Source organism: Crotalus tigris, unplaced genomic scaffold (assembly GCF_016545835.1).
Source record: "Crotalus tigris isolate CLP2741 ecotype Arizona unplaced genomic scaffold, ASM1654583v1 scf7180000017550.10884619, whole genome shotgun sequence".
Lineage (NCBI taxonomy): Eukaryota > Metazoa > Chordata > Lepidosauria > Squamata > Viperidae > Crotalus > Crotalus tigris.
Window position 1 is genome coordinate 4,114,927 of NW_024096468.1, and position 21,255 is coordinate 4,136,181.

General features: G+C 37.5%; 1 protein-coding gene across 8 annotated transcripts in view; it reads left to right on the top strand.

Annotated features, from left to right (window-relative positions):
• Positions 1-18,396, top strand: part of MDM4 (MDM4 regulator of p53) — a 29,758-nt gene extending 11,362 nt beyond the window's left edge. Inside the window, exons 5-12 of one of the 8 annotated variants that reach the window (XR_005556423.1) lie at positions 1,624-1,673; positions 6,622-6,689; positions 7,514-7,613; positions 8,596-8,753; positions 13,609-13,755; positions 14,250-14,330; positions 15,227-15,332; positions 17,612-17,749. Coding sequence is in view for 5 of the 8 variants with exons in the window: in XM_039340964.1 (XP_039196898.1) it covers positions 1,624-1,673; positions 6,622-6,689; positions 7,514-7,613; positions 8,596-8,753; positions 13,609-13,755; positions 14,250-14,330; positions 17,609-18,160 (1,156 nt within the window). In the remaining 3 variants the exon portion in view is untranslated. Of the gene's footprint in view, positions 1-1,623; positions 1,674-3,329; positions 4,940-6,621; positions 6,690-7,513; positions 7,614-8,595; positions 8,754-13,608; positions 13,756-14,249; positions 14,331-15,226; positions 15,333-17,608 lie in introns of those variants that run through there. The other 7 variants (XR_005556422.1, XM_039340964.1, XM_039340983.1 and 4 more) reach the window with 7 other exon arrangements.
• Positions 18,397-21,255: the final 2,859 nt, after the last annotated feature.

Here is a 21,255-nt window from a genome sequence, read left to right on the forward strand (position 1 = left end):
ACAGGCTAAATCTACCCACAGTGTGGAGTTCAATCCTGATGGGATTCAAGGTTGACTCAGCATTCCATCTTTCTGAAGTTGATAAAATGAAGACCCACATTGTTGGTGGCAATATGCTGATGTTATAAATCAGAGGTCCCCAACCTTTTGGACAGCAGGGACCGGTTCCATGGAGAGAGGTTTTTCCGCAGACTGGAGGGGGCATGGTTTTGTATGCTGCCTGCATCCCATAGATGGGGCTTTGCTTGTCTGTGCAGGCCAGTTGCTGGCATGCCACGGCCCGGTACCGGTCCATGGACCGGAGGTTGGGGACCCCTGTTATAAACCATTCAGAGACTGCCGTAAGGCACTATGGCAGTGGTTCTCAACCTGTGGGTCGGGATCCCATTTGGAGTCGAACGACCATTTCACGGGGGTCGCCAAACAACGCAGTCCGCCATTTTTTCCCCCTTTTCCTTAGCTGTGCTACTCCCTTTTATTCTATTGGCTTTTGAAAGCCAATAGAATAGACTCTCTTGAATAGAGTCTAATTCTATTGGCTTTCAAAAGCCAATAGGAATTGTCCAGGCTGTCTCTGCCCTGCTGAGCCCGCCAAAAGTCCCATTCTGCAAACGGTGCTGCACCAGTTGAGTAGTCCTCGACTTACGACCGGTTGGGGTCGCAGCATTAAAAAGGTTGAGAACCACTGCACTATGGGGTGATATATAAGTCTAAGTGCTATTGCTATTCTGTGGATAGAAATTTTAGCAAGCCTCCCAGCTTTATATCTGATACTCATCATTCTGTCAAGTAGTTTAACCAAATAGTCCATTTCCGAAAGCTAGAGGTTTTTTTTCTTTAAAAAGTATGTTGGTACAGGTATATTTGGCATGCTTCATTTTATATGTGTATAGTAAGTCCCTCTCTTGACAGAATGAGAATTCATTGTGCGAATTGGGTTTATGATAAACTTTCCTGCAGAGTCTTTGTGCCAGCAATGACTATGGCTATGATTTAATGGTAGGGTAAGAACTGTCATCAGAGAACTGATAACTGTTCTGAGAAAAAAATTTAAACATGATTTTTTAAAAATTGAATTGACTTGAAATTAGGCAATATTTATTCCTATCCCCTCTCTAAATGCTTTGGATATAGATTGCTTTTCTTATAAATCATATGCTGTATCTTGATTTTGGATAGGTCATTAGTATTCTATCTTGCATAATATTTGAATTAAGTATTCTTAATGTGTGGGGGCACAGCAGTTAAGACACAGAGCTTGTGTTACTGGGAGGTTGGCAGTTCGAGACCCAAGTACTGTGTGATAGGATGAGATCCTGTTTCTGCCCCAGCTCCTGCCAACCTAGCAGTTTGAAAGCACACAAATGCAAATAGATAAATACGTACCATTTAAGTGGGAAGAAAAGAGTGTTCCATGTGCCTCAGTTATAGCCATGTTGGCCACATGACCACAGAAGCATCTTTGTACAATGCTGGCTCCCTTAGCTAGGAAAGGGAGATGAGCACCCGGTCCGTAGAGTCAGACATGACTGGAAACCTTTACCTTTTTAAAAATTATTCTTTATGTAATTATGTTCTTTATACAATTACGTTCTCCACTCATTATTCATTATTTTTCCACAGCCTTGTTTATGATATGCTGAGAAGGAATGTGACTCTTACCACTACTACAGGTAGGTTTCTTTCAAATTCATTCAATTTGTAAAATTAATCTTGGTAAGTAAACACATGTGAAAGCATTTGCTTGAGATGAATTGCTCTGAGGATTGGGAATACTGGGATTCTGCTAACAAAAAAGGGTAATATGTTGACATATATTGAAATAAAACTAGATTAGGGTCACCATTATGGTGTCAATGGTTATCAGTTTGCCTGTAGACCCATCCTGTGCTGGTCTCCAGGCTTTCTACCTATACGGCTTTGTCCAAGTCCTTTTGAGATAACAGAAAATGGGTTTGTGAACATGCATAATGTTTTCCTGGTGAAGGAAACAAAAAATATTTTTTTTATTTTATTTTGCTGGTATTATTTTCAAGCTGTTTGTTGAATTATGGTAGCATTGTATTTGTTACACTGTTGGAGAGTTAGTCTGGGTGATCTTTAGGTACACACCTGTGTTGTGATTTCATGAGAACATTAAATGCACTTTTGCATATAAATATACTGTTGGCTTTTTTTAGGCATGTTCCAGACCTGCCCTTGTGGGGAATGGAGCATTCTGGAGAAGTACAGAATATTTCTGTTTCTTCTTTGAACTACATCAATGTGGTTATTCTGAGGGTAGTTATACTGAAGTTAATAGTTTCAATCACAAACAGTTGCTGTTCAGTTCAGACAAAATCAGCGCTGAACTTTGACCAGAACAACACAAACTCTTTCCATTTCAGAAAAGAATCCGATCACAGATAGTCCTGGACTTAAAACTGGTTGAAGTTCCAATGGTTATACCCCCACCCCACTCCTGACTTTGGGCATTTGTCAAACAAACCGCATTTTTGCCCATAAACTGGCATTTTTATTTAGTTTTCAATAAAACCAGCCCATATCATGGGTTCACTTAATGACTATGGTGTTTGCTTAACAACCGCTGCAAAAAAGGTAGTAAAATGGTCACATGACTGATCTGCTTTACAACCGTAAGTTATGTCATGAGCAGGCTCAGTTGCGATAGTAACTCAAGGACTACCTGTACACCTAGAATAACTAAAAGAAATACAGAATGTATGCACAAATCTTGATTTTAGCATATTTCTTAACCTTTGGTTAATTTACCACTAGTCTGATTTGAGTAGATAATCTCTGTTATGAGGGATCCTTGGTGCTCTCTGAGCTTGCTTGTTTACTTGCAGACGTTTCATTACCCTAACTAGGTTACATCATCAGTGTGAACACGTCATCAGTGCTAGGGTAATGAAATGTCTGCAAGTAAAGAAGCAAGCTCAGAGAGCATCAAGGACCCCTCATTTCAACCCTGAGCTAAAAATATTCATAATCTCTGTTAACATCTCCACTGTTGTGGACTGTTGTGGGTTTCAAACAGGAATTCAGGTAGTCCTCGCTTACTAAACACAATTGGGACTGGCAACTCTTTCAGTAAGTGTGGTAGTTGCTAAGCAAAAAAAATCATGTCATTAGACTGGATGTCATTGTGGTCATTAAGCAAGACATATGACTATGACTTGTGATTTCATATCTTCATTCTCCATTGATTCTGTGTGTTGGAAACTGGTTGTGAACCTCAAAATGGTGGCTGTGCAACTTTGTGACAGCCATATATGCAAGAATTGGTTGAAAGCTGTGTTTTTCTCAACTGTTGTAATTTTGAACAGTTACTAAAGAAGGCATTTGGTAAGTGAGGATTACCTGTATTGCTGTCCTTGCTCTGTAGAAATTAGTATAATATTAAATATAGTGGATTGCATGTTTATTTATTTGTGATTATTTGATTGGCTGTTAGAATACAGGAAGTCCTCGAGTTACGAATGTAATGGAGCCTGCCCATTCCATTTGTAGGAGTGAATTGCGTACCTTGAAAGTGATCACTCCCTGCTTTCGCCCACACATTTGCTAATTGAATGCAAAGGAGTGCACATGAGGTATCTCAGGGTGGGGAAGTCCATGGGGGGCCCCAATGATGGAACAGGCCACCTGCTTGAGACCACCCAAGGCCTCCCCCGACCCATGGAGATACCTCATGCTCCCCACAGTTGCTTTCTCCCCCCCATCCTGCCGCCCTGAGTCACTTACCTTGTAAAGATCTAGCAAGCTGTCTTCTCTGCAGCCTCTCTGCTGCACAAGATCATGGTACCAAAAAGCTTCCAGCCTCCGCGCAAAATATTTGCAAGCTGACAGGAGGCTTTGGGCCAGTGAAATCGCTGCCTCAAACCATCCGCTCAGCTTGCAAACACTTTGGGCGCCAAGACTGAAAGCTTTTTGGCGCCGTCATCTCACGTGACTTCAGGCTGCAAGATCACGGTGTCCAGAAACTTCCAGTCTCTGTGCAAAATGTTTGTAAGGTGACGGGAGGCTTTGTTTGACTTCATCTTGCGAGATGATGGTGCCCAGAAGCTTCCAATCTTGGCACCCGAAGTATTTGCAAGCTGAGCAGATGCTTTGGGGAGCAATTTTGCTGACCCAAAGACTTCAGTTAGCTTCTAAACATTTTGCACGGAGACTGAAAGCTTCTGGGCATCATCATCTTGAAACCTGAAATCACATGAGATGACAGCACCTAGAAGCTTCAGTCTCGGCGTGAAAACCATTTCCAAGCTATCTGGACTCTGGGAGTGGCGCAATTAGTGTGCAAATGCTTTTTGCACCGGGAGTGAAATGTTCTGGCGGGGGGGGGGGAGTGATCTCATGTGACTTCAGGTACCCATTTCTGCAAAAGCGGATGGATGCCTGAAGTTGGTGAGGTCACAGCCCCCAGAGCCTTTCACTCTCAGCGTGAAAAGCATTTCCAAGCTGACTCTCTCAAAGGCAAAGAAACCGCAGCAGAGAGGAGACGGATCTTTGCAAGATGAGTCTGGCGTGGCAGCATCAGAATGGGGAAGCAGTTGTGGAAGAGCGGGGGGGGGGGGAAATAGGGCGAATGTTGCAGAGCCTCTGTGGTCATTCGTAAGGGTGAATAACTGCCATGTTGCAACATTCCTAATTTCCGGACTTGTTTGTAAACCCTGGGGGGCGTTTATCATGTAACTTCGAACATGTGCTAAGTGAACATTCATAACTCAGGGATTACCTGTATGTGATTTAACACAAATTTAAAAGCTAAAAATAAAATAAACTTTATTTTGACATCATAGAAGATTGACATACAAAATTCAAAACTGAACTGCATAGCAAAATAAAATGCAGCATTATATCCAAAGATGCTTTCCTAAAGCAGTCAGGACAATTATGCATTAACTTTTAATTAGGAAGCATATATGAGCAATTAGTCAACTGGTTTTGCTTTGTGCATGATACAGTTGCTCTTAGTGCAAGCTTCATATATACATAGTATATATCTGGATGCAGAAGTACGATTTATGTTGCTCTTCACAGCCACTTCAAAAAACACGCCACCAATGAAGATCTCCGATCTATATAAAAAGAAGTAACTATTGTAAATAGCTCTTTATTCTCAGGTTTAAGAACCATCCTAATTCTTGCGGAGGTGCTTCTATCTAGCTCAAACTGCATGATCTATTGCTCGATACCATTTTCACATGATATCGAGCAACATATCGGAACTTTTTCCCCATTGCTGCAATGGGGTGGGTGCGGTTTTCTGGTGACACATCCGGCCCATGAGCCGGCAGTTTGACACCCCTGTTTTAGTGTGATCCTTCTTTGTTTTTGATCTGATCCCAGTGTGGTTTTGAGAATCATTTTGAGATGAATATAATCACAAAGTTAAAACTAGGTGTGCACACCTTTATTCCCCTTCTAGGCGGTAGAGAAGAGAGCCTATTTTTATGTTTCACGAGGGGGTTGCTGGCAGTGGATGACATTAGAGCTGTAAGTGATTCAGGGTATCTCCCTCCTCTCTTTGCCCCAGTTGGTATAGGGGGGAAGAAGCAGATAATTCTCGTGAGATACTTGAATTCGTTGTTTTTACAGAGTTTCCAAATTTAGTTTGAAGGTTGCATTATGTCTGCTGCTGAATGGTTAGGGAATGTAACTATTTAAAAATTTCTGGCTTCTCTTTTCATCATTTTTCACGACACACGTGAAAAGTATGCAACTTCAAAATTGAATTGGCATCTAGCTAGTTCAGGGGTAGGCAGCCTTGGCCAGCTGGCTCAGGAATTCTGAGAGTTGAAGTCCACGAGTCATAAAAGAGCCAAGGTTGTCTACCCCTGAGCTAGTTCTTTGTCATGGTGAGAAAGGCTATCATAGAACCCATAACAATATTGAGAAGCAAATAGACATGATGTTAGTAACATTATTACATCTTTAAAAAATCATAGCTAGAATATCTATGGAGATTCTCAATCATGCAAGTCGTGGTTGTCCCAAAGGTGCTTTTCAAAAGGCAACTGGACTTTTTTTTTTTTTTTACTTGAAAACGTTTATTTTCTTGGATGAGAAGTGAAATGTTTTCAAGGAAAAAACCCCAAAAGTCCAGTTGCCTTTTGAAAAGCTGTCTCAAGGTTATACCAGGTTTATAGCAAGAGCCTTCACTTCAGGATCCCTGCTATTTACATCTAGCATCTATATCTTCATATAGATAAGGATGGCACATTATACTGGCACCAATGAGCACTTCCTAATATTGCAAATAGCAGTGATGGTAGAGCTTCTCATTGGGCTAAAAGTGCACTGACTATGTTCTAATCCAGATCTAGCTGTGCACTGGCTTTTCTTTTAAAAATGGCAATAGGACAAATATGTCCATTATGTGGTTATTCTAGTGCTAGAGCCTAATTAGGTTTTGAGGGATACAGAGTTGGATTTATCAGGTCCATTCTCCATGTGTGAGTGAGCTAAAAATGGAACAATGTTGGGTGAGAAATTTTGAACCATTTCAAGCCCATACTTGAAGAACGTGGTATGCTTGCTTGACAAGGGCTCCCGCTGTATTGTGAGAATGGTTATTACCGGGGAAGGTTTTTTCTTTCTTTACCTGCTGTCTAGATGCTGCACAGACACTTGCTTTCACAAAGGATCAGAACGAGGATAATCCAAGTCAAGATCAGCTGAAGGTAAACCCATTGCTGGGTGGTTTCTTTTGTCGTACAGAGTGCCCCTTCTCTGTACCTGTGCAAAGTGGATTTCTAGAACTTCTGACTTGCTTGCCGGTGAGTTTTTGCCTTCCTCAGAAGTTCTTGGGACTCCACTGAGCAGGGACAGAGTTCTCATTCTCTGTTCTCTACCTACAGAGTTCCATTCTCTGAACATGTTCTCTGGGATGTAGCATTTCTTTTCCTTAGTCATGCCAGCTTTCACTGTTATATTCCTGGGTGGGAGTTTTCTTTTATCCAGGACTGATGTATTACTTCATGAAAACTCTTAATACCTGAAAACCTTAGAAGAGTCAAGATGGTTTCTCATGCTATTGTTGAATTAGTATTGTCCATTTCAAGAGAAGGCTACCTAATTTGATACAGAGATAATCGGCTTGATAGCATTTCATTGCAGCTTTTTGGAAACATCCTATTTTAGCTGTATTGTAATGTGTTCTGTGTATGTTTGTGTGCGTGTGCATATGCACACACAAGTTCAGGGGTAGGCAACCTGGCATCTTTCAAAAGTTTTGGGCTACAACTCCCATGAGAGTCGTAGTGGAAGACTTATAAAACTGTCAGATTGCATATCTGCATCTATTTGATTTTTAACAAATGTCTTGATCAGTTAATAAATGTAATTTTTGTTTAGTCAATTAAGTCTTATTTTTACTATAACTTTGGTGGTATTCCAACTGTATGTGATTGTTGCTATTAAGCTGGTGACTAAGAAAGGAAGTGTTACATCCCTGTTCTTCTGTCATAGATCTTAGCTAATAGTTATTTTTCCTTTTTCCTTTAAGCAGAATAATACAGAGAGTAGTTACAGCACTGAACAGGAAGACCATGAAGGTGATGTATCATCATTAACAGCCTTAAAGCGTACATGCAAGGAGAAAGAAGGTAAATATGGTCTCCCAATTAGACATGATTACATTGCTTTGACTATTGGATACATTAGTTATATAGTACATTTTGTAGAATATATACATACTGATACTATGTTGTTTTTGTTGAAAGTGAGTCCTATGTGGTTTTTCTTTTTACTATTATTTCTTCTTAATACAGTTAGATATTCCGAAGTATTTTTAAGAAAACATTTTTATTTATCTCTCATGTGAATATACAAATTAGGTATTGTTCAAGTAGTCAGTTTAGTTTGTGAAAATTACACATATAAATAAAATGTCAAAGGGGAATGTTGTTTTCAAAGCTATTCCTTGTAGCTTTTAGAATAGTCTAACATTGCTATAAAGATAGTGATAGCTTCTTAAAATAGCTCCCTTTTTCATATTTACTATTGATTTCTTTCAACAACTCTTATTTGTAATTTTTCAAGTTAGTCTTAAACTCTATCATTAAATATTTTACAATATACAAATAGAGGCGAACACAAAAGTTTTTGTTTGTAATGTGTGGTGAGGGAATAGAAATATTTACAGGTTGTCCTTCATTTACAACCATTTGTTTAATGATGGTTCTAAGTTACAAGGCCTCAGAAAAAGTGATTGATGACCTTACAATTACAACCATCATATCAGCTCTTGATCAAGTGATCACACTTCAGATACTTGTGGATAGACTTGCATTTATGACTGGTTGGAGCATCCTCTGGTCACATGATCACCATGTGCAACTTTCCCAGACAGGTTCTGACAAGAAATGTCAATTGGAAAAGCTGGGTTAGTTTAGTGCTAAAAACAGTCATGAAATCGCATCCAATGATGTGATGACTTGCTTTACAACCACACCAACTTAAGACAAAAATTTTGGCCCCCAAATTATGAGGACTACTTGTAATTCACACAGATATAGATGTTAGAGTAAGTTGTATGCCTTTGGGCAGGTTTGCCAGTTTATTTCACAAACATTTTCACTTTTGCAGATGGAGTAGTAATAGATAATATTTCAAAAGAACAAACCGCCTTGGATTTGTTGGTTGAAGAATGGGATGTAGCTGGCCTTCCATGGTGGTTTTTAGGCAATCTGAGAAACAATTACAAGTCCAGAAGTAATGATTCAACAGATATATATACAAATAAGGTAAATATTAGCAAACAATATGATATGTATGCATAAATCTGTATATCCTAGCCTAATTTCATTAAATTAATTAAATTTATTCATTAAATTAGTTCATTAATTAAATTCATTGTTTAAATTCATTAAATTAAAAGGATTTTTAGCTCATTCTCATATAGTCTTTGACATTTTTGTTTGCTTTGTTGAAGCTGAAAAATTATATGCTTAATGATCATGGAAGCTTGCCTCAGACTAAACAAATACCAGCATATCATAGATAACCTCAACGAGCAACTGAATAAACCATGACTACAGAACACAGAAAAATGCTGACAACCACCATCAAAACATATTTCTGAGACAAACTGAAAAAAAGGAAAAGAAAACTCTAAAGTCTAAACCATACTACTCAAGCTAAACCCCAGAAGCAAAGAAGTACTTAAAAACGAATGGGTAGTCAACATGTCCACCCACCACAGAACACAGTATCCATCAGAATTCTTTGCAGAAGCAGCATTTTAGGTCACAGAGACCCAAGAAAACGTAAGGCAGACCATCATACCACAGTTCAGAAGAACAGAGAATCATAAATAGCTTAAAGCATTGGACAGAGCAGCTCTCAAAACCTAAAGAAGAACCGAACCATCCTCCTCCTCCTCCTAGCAGACAAAGACTGAGCCATAGTTATTGTGGACAGATCATAATATATACAACACAAAAAACCTACATCCCAGTAAATACCAACCCAATATAGAAACCAGACCACCTGAGCAGGAGAGCTCTTTTTTTTTTTTTTTGAAATATTTTATTAGTTTTTTTAATTTTTTTTAAAAAAGTACTCAGGACACACCGTGGTGTTTGGGTAATCAGACATTCCAAAGTAAAAACATAAATAAACAACTCAACTCAATACATTCACTGTCTCCTCTCTATTTCCCTCAAATAACATAATATGTTTAAAATATTCCATTTCTAAATTAAATTTCTATTACTACTAAACCTGTTTTAAAACTTTTATCAGTTTACAATTACCAAAATCAAATTTCACTTTAACTCAACAAGTTATCAATTCAGGTATCCCTTCCAGATATATTCTAGTTCTTAATTTCTCTCATCCCTCCTTTTATCACCAATCTCATTTATTTTTTCTTCCATTACACAATAGCTATCTCAATTAAAAAATAATGTTAATTCACTTCAATTCATTATAGAAACTTCAAATTTCATCCAATTGATTGTTATACCTTATCACATCTATGTTATTGTACAAAAAAAATCATCTAAGTTAAAATACTCCATTAATTATTAAAACCATCCCAATCTAAAAAAATCAACATTTTTTCAATTCCAATACATAATTTTCATCAAATAAATCTGTTATTCCAAAAAGTATTCTTAAATCTATTTAAAATATCTTTTCTAAAAATCACCCTTATATATATATATGTTTATATTTTTTCTTGCTTCTAACTCTAAATCATAATCCTTAAAACAAACCATAAATCAAAAATTGCCTTTAAATCCATTACACAAATTTAAATTTCTCTTTTCAGTCTAATTCTGGCTTTTTTCCTGTGCCAAGCAGGTTTCCATAGGGACGCTTCCCTTTCAGCCAGTAGATCTGTCTTTGTTGCTTGCGGTAGCCTTTGCAATAATAGCAATCCCATCCTCTGCATTAGATGTCTGTACCTCTCCTCCTTGAAGGGTCGTTGCTTTGTAGTTTGAAGTCTCACTCTTTGCTTCTTCAGTTCCTCTAAGTTACAGATGCTCTCCTCCTTGAAGCGTCGTTGCTTTGTAGTTTGAAATCTCAGTCTTTGCTTCTTCTGTTCCTCAAAATTGCAGATGGAAGGTTTGTAAGATAGAATAAGTTCCTCTTTTATCTCTGTTGATTCCTCTTCTAATATTTTGATTTATACCATAGTCAGATATAGCCTGGACATCCATTTGAACATTTGAAGTTAAATCCCTAGATCTTAGTTCTGTAGTAAACTTTTTCATTGTAGCACATATTTCTGCAGTAGTCTCATAGATCTTTTCCAATATAAGTGTACAATTTAAATGTGATTGAGGTTTCTCCATTTTGATAGTAATTAAAAAGACTCTTTTTTCTTTTTGGTGGAGGCTATATTTAATATAATTTAGGCAATATCCACCCCCACAGTTCCCACAGATACCCAGCTTATCTTTCCTCTTCAAAAGTATTTTGAAGGTCAGCTGTCTTCAAACCAAGTAACCAGAGGCTGCAGTATTAAATTTTCGCCACTAGATGTCCTCAGTAAGTTAAAAAATGCCATTTTCCAAATGCCATTTCCCTTTTTCTATCTTTTAAAGTATAATGTGAAAAAGAAATAATCTTCCAGCATAGGATGATAGTACAGTTCTTAGAAAAAAAGGAAAAGAACAGGAAGAAATTTTTTTTTCTGTACCCCCCAAAAATATAGAAGTAAATATAGTCTTTAAAATTTTGTTCTATTTTTATAGAACGCCTTTCTTCCCCAAAAAATGTAGAAGCTGCCTTTTCAAGCCAGGGAAGTAATTCCAAAAAGGTTCTTTCAGGTAGCAAAAACAAAATCGAATAGAGAGAATAACAAAGAAAAGTCTCACCTGGGGGTTCTTACAGCTTAGATGTTCTTTGACTTGCGGTTTGAAGCAGCAGGGTGATTGGCCATTTTACTGTCCGATCTTCTTCTCTGTCGGCCGCCACTCCCCAGCAGCCGAGCAGAGCCTCCTCGACAGAAGTCGCACCTTCCAGGGTGACTTTGGACCCGCATAAGGGTCTGCCGGTGGAGGGAAAGCTAGCCGACGAGGAGACGAGTCTTTCCGTACGGCTAGAGACGCTGCGAACCGGAACCGGAAGCCCTGCAGGAGAACTCTTAACAACTTAATTAAGGAAGATCAAATAATAAAAGAAGGATAGGGGCAGATCAAAATCAGTGGACCCATCCTCCCATACTTCTGTGGATTCCCCAAAATACACAGACCCAAATCCCAATACAATTATCCAATTGTTTCTTTACTAGAGCCCCCAACATACAACATAGCCAAATAACTTACAAAAAAGCTTGAACATCTCACAGAAGAGAGCGAATATTTTATCAACTTCCCCTAACATTTCCTTCAGAAAATCAAAGACCTAAAAGTAGAAGAAAATGAAATAATGATTTCATTCAATATCACAGTACTCTTTACATCCATAGAAATAATCCATGGCAGCAGTAATATATAACACATCCAATCTAACCAAATATACTAAGTTTGAAATACCCCGAGGCATTTGCTTCACTACCTACTTGTTTGATGGACAAATATACCAATAAATAAGAGGAACACACATGGGATCAAGGCATGGGGTACTGGTATGGGCTGGTGTTATTAAAGATGAACTAGTTGGACCGTTTCTGGTTGAAGATGGACTCAATCAGCTCCCAAACCTACTGCCAGTTTTTAGAAGACACTTTCTTCAAGCAGTGTTACAGGAAAAAGTCTGCATCTTTTAAGAAGACCATGATTTTTATGCAGGGCAATGCTCCATCGCATGCATTGAAGTACTCAACTGCATGGCTAGCCAATAAAGGCCTTAAAGATGAAAGACCTAAACCCTATTGAGAACTTGTGGGCTCTTCTTAAATGGGAGATTTAAGGTGAAGGAAAACAGTACAACTCTCTGAACAGCTTCTCTAGGAGGTTGTGGTTGCTGCTGCACAAAACAGTGATTGTCAATAGATCAAGAAACTGACAGACGTCATGACTAGAAGGCTTATGACTGTCATTGAAAAGAAGGGTGGCTCTATTGGTCACTGATTATTTTTTTTTGAAATGTCAGAAATATTTATTTGTACATTTTGAGTTACTTATTATTTTCACTTTAACAGATGCAAATAAACGAGTGAAATGGGCAAATTTTCATTTTTTATTTAGTTGCATAATAATTCTGCACACTAATGGTTGCTCAGTAATTGTGCACAGATAGATATTTAAAAATATGAATATTGGGTTTTTTACATGTAGTAAATGTATTCATTTGTATCCTGCCTTTATTATTTTTACAAATAAATCAAGCCAGTGAACATTTCCAATACATTTTCCTCCTATTTTCCACAACAACCTTGTGTGGTGAGAGAAAATGACTGTCCCAAGATCACCCATCTGACTTTCATCGCTAAGATGGGAATAGAATTCACAATCTCTGGCTTTCTAGCCTGTAGATCAGATTATTATTAGTGGATATAATTAATATTAATATATAATTGATATTAATTAGTATATCACATTAATTTTTTTTCAGAAGGATGACATAGAAATAAATGTAAAAACTTTCCTGTTGTAGGATGTCTCACAATTGGTGACATTTAAGAAAATAAGAAAGAATTCCAGAAAGTGAAGTTGTGGAAATAGTGCAGGATAGTGGGTACAAAAGTAGGGGTTTGGGAAGCCATCGGTATTAAATTAAAAAGAGGACTGCTGACTGCTCTTGGATTCTACCATATCATGTAAGCTTTGGGAAGGATGATGGAAGACCAATTCTTTTTTCTCATTACAATAATGAGACTGTCTTTTCCTTTGAAAAAATGAAGCTATTGAAAGCATCTAGGCTCTAGAATATTTGTTGCATATGTACGTGTTTCTATTTAATTATGTCTTTCCTGAGGTTATTGTATAATTTATATTACAACTTTTGTGTAATTGGATGTTAAATAAAATTTCTCAGCACACATTGCTGAAGCAGTGTTATTGAAAATTGCAAGTTATTTTTTACCTAGCTGCCTGTGGCTATAAAGGGAAGCTTTGTGAGGCCATAGTTTATAGTTACCTTCTTAAAGTCAAATAAATAGCAAGTCTAAAAATCTTCAAAATGTATTTCTTCATTTTTGTATAGGATGTGGATACCGCTGTTGTTTCAGATACTACAGATGACTTGTGGTTCCTCAATGAAGCCACTTCAGATAACTTCAGTGTCACAGTCTCATCAAAAATAGTTGATTGTGTACAAGTTAATGAAGAAAGAAAAGAGGATAATACAGTAGTAAGTCCCAATAACGGGAAGATATTTTTTAAATGAGTATAAAATTGTATTTCTTTATTTGTTTATTTATTTGATCCCACCTTTATTATTCTTAATTAATTCAAGGCGGCAAATGTATCCCACATAGCTTCCTTCTCCTACTTTTCCCACAACAACCCTGTGAGGTGAGTTGGCCTGAGAGTGAGCGACCGGCCCAAGATCACCCAGCTGACTTTCATGGCTAAGGCAGGACTAGAACTCATAGTGTCTGGCTTTCTAGCCTGGTGCCTTAACCACTAGACCAAACTGGACTAACCATTGCATTATTACTTATATTATTGTCATAATCTAATTGAAAAAATAAAACAATATTTATGATAAGAAATTAAACATTAGGAGCTATTGATTCATGTAGATTTTGATCTAAAGCATTGACCAGTGAAATGCTTTTGCACTTAACTTTGCTAACATGGCAGTATGTCCCTTTTCTGATTTATATATTATATTTATTATAGATGAGTGAAACAGTATTTTCTGATGACCTTGAAGATTCTCAGTTCTTAAGTGATGACACAGATACTGATGTTCCCTCCGAGGTATATTTTCTAGATTTAGTGTATTTGATTATAATGTTTATGGTTACACACTTAGTATAATTTGTTTAAACAGCTTTTTTAGTAGTTAAGAGGTAGAACCCAACTGTTCTCATTACGGTTGTTTTTTATTGGACAATCTGAAGTAATGAAAAGTAACTATCTTGTCTAATTGACCTAAAGAAATTCAGGGTAACCGTTCAGTCATGTTATACTTATTTTAATTTTTCAATGTTCTGCATCATCCTTCCATTTCATGGATCAAGGGATCTGATATCCAGGTAGTCTTCAAATTATGGCAGTTTATTTAATGTCTGTTTGAAGTTACAACGGTGCTGAAAAAAAACGACTTAGGAATGGTTCTCGCACTTACAACCACAGTGTAAGTGGTTACATGATTAAAATTTATAAGTGAGGACTACCCATACCAGCTTTTTGAGCTCATGCTTCTGAGGCTTCAGTTTTCAACAAGTAGCTGAAATGTTGGAGTACACAAACTAATCATTTTAGAAAGTTTTTTTAAATAATCACTTTATGTTAGCACTTTCTGTATTTCAGAGATGGAACTGAAATGTTCTAGAGCTCAGAGAAATTGGTGGAAATGCTTCCTATTTTGCTCATTGTGCATTCCCAAAGCAGCACTTCTTTATTATGCTTAGTTCTCTCCTGACTACTGTTGCTTTAAAAATGATCTGGATAGTGTACCTTGCTTTAGAAGAAAAGATAATGCCAGTGAAAGAACTTAATATCCTAGCTGTTTTTCCCCCCACACAATTATCTTTTGCTGGCATATTAGAAATAAATTAGGTGAATGGTAGGAGGAACTGGAGAAAGGGTGGGATGTAAGGAAGAGAAAGCAGAAACATTTACTTTTATATTTCTCTCCATGGTCTGATTAGCAAAGGGCTTGGAAGGCATGTCTCTTAAGTAGATCTGTATGAGGCTTGAACATCATTCTTGTAGAGTGCTCATCAGTGACTCCTCATCAGTGAACTAAAGTATTAGGTAAGGTTCACAGGCTTTGTTTCTGGTCCCACAAGTTTTCAACATTTGGATTGAATAAATAGATGGAAGGAAAGCAGACAGGAACATGACATAAAGCTGGTTAGGCTATCTCAGGCCTATACCACATATGGCCTCGAGAGTGCATGCAGCTTGCCAAACAGCTTTGTGCAGCTTGTCACTTTAAAAAAAAAAAAAAAAAAGATCCAATCATTTTTTTTTTAAAAAAAAATAGCTTATCCAATGCTACCAACTGTTGCTGTCACCAGGAAGATCGGCAGGTTTTCACAGCCACAGCCAGTCTGAGAGACATACTGCTAAGTGCCTCTGACAGCCTCATGGACATTGCTAGCTCCTTTGCTGCCACCCTGGTGTTTGCTGCTGAAAGCTGATTGACATAGCAATTCCTTATGGGCCATAATTTTAAAGATATTAATCTGATCCTTTCCCTTTATAACTTCTACGGGCTGGACTAGCTAATAGTCTAAAAGATATAAACACAATCCAAACAACTTGATAGGCTGTTTTCCTAGTGAAAATAACATAATGAAATTCAACATTGTATAATGGATATGAAATATCTTATACTACCATAGTGTAATTCCACTGAAATTAATTTTTTGCTATTATACCTTGAGTATATCTGCCTATATTTCATTACCTACACTTGATTCTGTGGCAGATGTGTTTATTTTGGAGCCCAGGTAGTGCAGTGGTTAGAATATAATACTGCAGGCCAACTCTATCCACAGCCTGGAGTTCGATCTTGACAGGCTAATAGTTGACTCAGCCTTCCATCCTTCCCAATTCGGTAAAATGAGGACCTAGGTTGTTGAGGGCAATATACTAACATTGTAAACTGCCCAGAGAGTGCTGTAAAGCACTATGGGGTGGTATATATGTCTAAATACTATTACTATTACTGTTATTTATTTATGCATTCATTCAGCTTAAAGGTTGCCAGACTTTTACTCTAGTGGCTAGTAATTAAAAAGTAAAAAATAAGAATCAGACCACAAAAGAACCCATCCAACAAGAGGCTCAGCCATCATCATACCCCAAGGCCTGGGAGAATACCCGGCCTTCAGTAGGTCCTGAACATCATCAGGGTGGAAGTCATCCAGTTCTTGGAGTGTGTGTGAGAGAGAGGAGCCAGGTATTGAAGCAGATGGTACACTTCTTGGGTCCTGTTAGTTGACACTGCTTAATTGATGGGACTGGGAGTTCACTTGATGGAAAAATTACCAGAGACAAGTCCTATGTAGTGTGTTGATGTAGGAAAGGTGCATTGGTACAGTTGGTGTACTTCTTTAGTAAATATAGGAAAATACAGATTTTCTACACTGAAATCTGTATTGGACAGATCCCATCTGAATACTGTGTCCTGTTCTGGCCACTATACTTTAAATATTTTTCAGAAAAAAAGATATATGTGCATTAAAAAAAGGTGAGAATGATTGAGGGCTGAAAACTTATTAGGAAACTTGAGAATTAAATTTAATGGTGAAAAAACATAACTGACAGCATTTTGAAGTATTTGAAGACAGAAGATGCAAGTGAATATCAAGACTCTATCATCCAGGAGTGTAGGATGTAGAACAATGATTTCATTTTATAGGAAAGAAAATTCTGGTTGAATATTAGGTAAAACATCTTAATAGTAAGTGCAGTTCAGTAGTAGAGCAAATTGCTAATCAACATCCTGTGGTCAAGCAGAGCGTGAAGAGTCCCTTGTGTGGAGAGGCTTAAGAATGAATTCCTGCATTAAATAGGGTTGGATTAGCTGACTCAAGTAGCTGTTTCAATTTGGGAATTGTGTTATCTATATTGCAGATCAAGGTTTGTTGAATATATTTTGCAGTATGTATCATCTTGACAAACTTGCTATTGGGCAAATAAATTCTAGTTTCAAACATCACGTATGTAGAGTAAGCAAGTAAGCCACCATCAGTTGTGTAGTTTCAACAAATTTTATACAATTATGGAAACTATCTAAATTAAAGATTTCTTGAATTTAGAATGTGATATTAAAAATCTTGTGTTGTAAAATGAAATCAGAATAGAAATGAAAGTGCGATTCATGGGAAAAGGGTTTCTTAATCAAAGATTAAGTGTTTTGACTTCAGTATTTTTAATAAATTAGAATATTGATTGATTTTAATTGAGGAACTAAATGGGCCACTATTGAAGGCACTTGAGTTCTTTCTCCTTACAAAAGGAGAAAAAGTATAAATGAACCCACAAATATCTAATTGGTTTGACTGCTTCTTTTCATTTAGCAGGACAGTTGGCAGTGTATCAAATGCAAGAAGTTCAATTCTCCCATTAAACGGTATTGCTTCCGCTGTTGGGCCTTAAGAAAAGACTGGTTCTCTGATTGTCCCAAGCTAGTACAATCACTGTCTACATCCAACATTGCTACGATGCATAGTAAAGAAGACCTGAAAGGCATAGATGTCCCAGATTGCCGAAGGACAATATCTGCGCCAATTGTACGGCCTAAAGACCCATGCAGTTCAATAATTAAGCCCAACCTGTCCTCTAAAAGCTCTATAGATTCTATGGACCTAGCCCTGGGATATGAAGACAAAGAACCTCAGCAGTTTGTTAAGTGCACAGAGAAAGAAGTGCAGCCTCTTGAAAATAGCAAAGAATTACTGAAGCCTTGTCTTGTGTGTCTGAAGAGGCCGCGGAATGGGAATATTGTCCACGGAAGGACAGCTCACTTGGTGTCCTGTTTCACATGTGCAAAACGATTGAAGAAAGGACGATCAGTTTGCCCAGTCTGTAAAAAACAGATTCAGATGGTGATTAAGACATTCATAACATAGCTGTGTTACTTGTTTGGATGCTCTAGACATTTGATGTTCAACTATTATAAGAAATTTTTGCATGCTATGAGTGTGCTGTTGAAGGAAAATAAATAATATATTTTATTTTGAATTTGCAAAAGGAAGAATTTATTTCTCATCATTAAATATAACATGAAAACTTTATATATACTATGAATCTATTTCTCAGCCATTTCAATTTTGGAAGAGAGCTGGAATAAATTGAATTTTAAAAAGTTATGTTTGTTACTATAGTCAAATCTTGTTCATGTTTAGACCATGTGATAACTATAAGTTAAGTAATATATTTGTAAAGGTGCCAACTGTAAAGTCCACAAGTCTTATTGCTGAATGTTGCCTGTATGTGTTTTTCTTATCATTTTTAAAGCACATATTTGGTATTTCTTTGGAGTTTTTTGCACTGTCCTTGTAAGTCCTTTGTGGATGTGTGAAAAAGCTTTACTCCAAGTGACAGGTTTGCATCCTATTATAAATTATAGGTATATTAGTTCAAGGTTTTATTTGAATATTGTTCTTTACAATGTTCAGGAACTGATGTCTCCAGATCTTTTGATGTTCCTATAATATTAGCTTCAGTAGAAGAATATTCTACATTAAAACTGTGAAATTTCTCTCTCAAAAGTAGTGAACAGTTGAAGCAATGTTGTATATAGCGGCAGTGGACTATAAGTATTTCTTCAAAGGGAAATGCATTTTTTTCCTGCTGTGTGCTCACATGGAAACATAAATATAAAAAAGGGGAGCAATTTATTTTTATTCTTTCTTTTTTTTCTTTTTTTTTATTAAAAAAGTTATTATTTTCCATTTATTCATACAAAATACAATTAAATTCCTAACCATTGGTACCGCCTGCCCATTCCCCCCAGGCTGCGTCCACCCTCTCTAATCCTTCCCCACTTCCCTCCTCTTTCTCTCCTCCCCTCCTACTCTCTTCCCCTCCCCTTCTCCTCTAACCATCCTACTTCCTCCCTACTCCCTCCTCCCCTCTCATCCCTCTCACACACATGAACGCAGCATAGGGGAAATGCCCAAGCGTTTACCATGTCTATATTATCATTACCCACCCACTCACCCACCCACCCACCCTCAACCCTCCCCCCCCTCGCTTCCCAGAGCAGAATACAGGGTTATTATTAAGAAAGTTAACAATAATGAAAAAGAAAAAAGAAAATAAAAAAGGAAAAAAAACATCATACTTAACCTTTAACTCCCCTTAAATTAAGTCATATAAACAAATCTCTACAACAGTTACTATAAAATTTACTCATAAAATAAATGAAACTTTATAGTCCCATATTTTTTCTGAATATAATCTATCCATTTTCTCCATACAATAATATATTTTTCTTATGTATGATCCTTCAAATAAGCAGAAATTTTTGCCATTTCTGCAAAGTTAGAAACTTTAAATATCCATTCTTCTAAAGTAGGCAATGAGTCCTTCTTCCAATACGAGCCTACTAATAACCTTGCTGTAGTTAATAAAGTCAACATTAAAGTAGTTTCTTTGTCATTTAAATCCACAAAGATACCCAATAAGAATAATTGAGGGGTGAACTTTATCTTCCTTTTAAAAATCTTTTGAATATTCCACCAAATCATAATCCAATTTTTATTCTTTCTGACTACCTTAAGCCAAATGTATATTAAGTGGCTTTTTGCTGCTTCCATGTTCCAATTCCTTTTCTGTTGGAAGACAGTGATCAGTGACTTTGATTTTGAGAAGTAAACATATTTCCATCTTTAACTCTTACTATATGCCTGTGCTAGATTGTAAGGACCCACCTCAGCTAACTCCCCAAGAAAGCAGAACTCTTGAAACAGGCATTGTCTCAAAAGGAAACTTGTATTAGGGGTTAGTGACAGTAGGGAAGTCAGGGTGAGATCTGGGGAAAATCCCATTCAAACTAGTTAAACTAGCAATATTTTTCCTCCCAGCAAAGTCATAATGTCCATTTGAAATCCAGCCAATCCACAGGTGGTACAATGCGGAGGTAGCTGGCATAGTTGGGGTGCATCTCAAGGTCTTCTCCAGTTTTGTTTCTTTGTATCTGTCTCCCTGATAAGGGAGACATTCCTTTCTCAAGTGGATAGAGGCGGGAGAAGAAAAGTAGCGAAAATTATCCCAAGTGAAAGCAAATGTTCCCTCCCCCCGCCCAGCAGAATGGCAGGTCCCAAAGCAAAAGTACAGAAGTATATATGCAAGGAAAACAATAAGGCTTTGGGGACCTGACATACGTTCCACCCCAAAAGAACGGGAAATCCACCTAAAAGACAAAAAGGGAAGGGGAACAAACAATGCAGACAGATCAATTAGGTTTATCAGGATATTGAGAATGGAAACTTCTTAGAAGTTTAGGGGCTTTAACATGTTTCTTGTACACCCACTCATTCTGGGCAGAAGGAAGATTCTTCTAAGCTACTAAGTACTGTGTCGCCCTATGATGTATTTGAGAGTCCAAAATGTCCTTAATCTCAAAGTGTTGTTCACCTTCAATCATGATAGGTGTAGGAGCCTGAGGCGCAAGAGGCCTACGGTTAGGCCTCTGGTTCGAGCAAACTGCAGTGGAAAATAGGGTGGATTTTCCATTAGTTCTTTGGCAAGTCCAATTCAACCGTCACAGGATTGATGATGCGTTTGATAGGGAAAGGTCCTACAAATTTAGGGCCTAATTTCTTAGAAGTTTGTAAAGACTGCAAATATTTCGTGGAGAGATATACTTGGTCTCCAACTTTATATGGTTTTTGCTCTACTCTCTGTTTATCGGCCTGACTCTTATAGGCTTCTCTGGCTTCTTCCAGAGCTTTCCTGACTACTGGCCAGGTATTCTGTAACTGTCTAATCCATTCTTGCATGGAGGGGATTTCAAGCTCCTTGGTAGGGAGTTCAGGCATGGCCACAAATGTTTGACCATTAGCTACTTGAAATGGAGTGAAACCTGTACTGGAGTGCACAGCATTATTATAAGCCATCTCAGCAAATGGTAACAGGTCAGATCAATTGTCTTGCTGATAATTAATGAAACACTTCAGATATTGTTCTAGAACTGAGTTCAGTCTCTCTCCCCCATTCA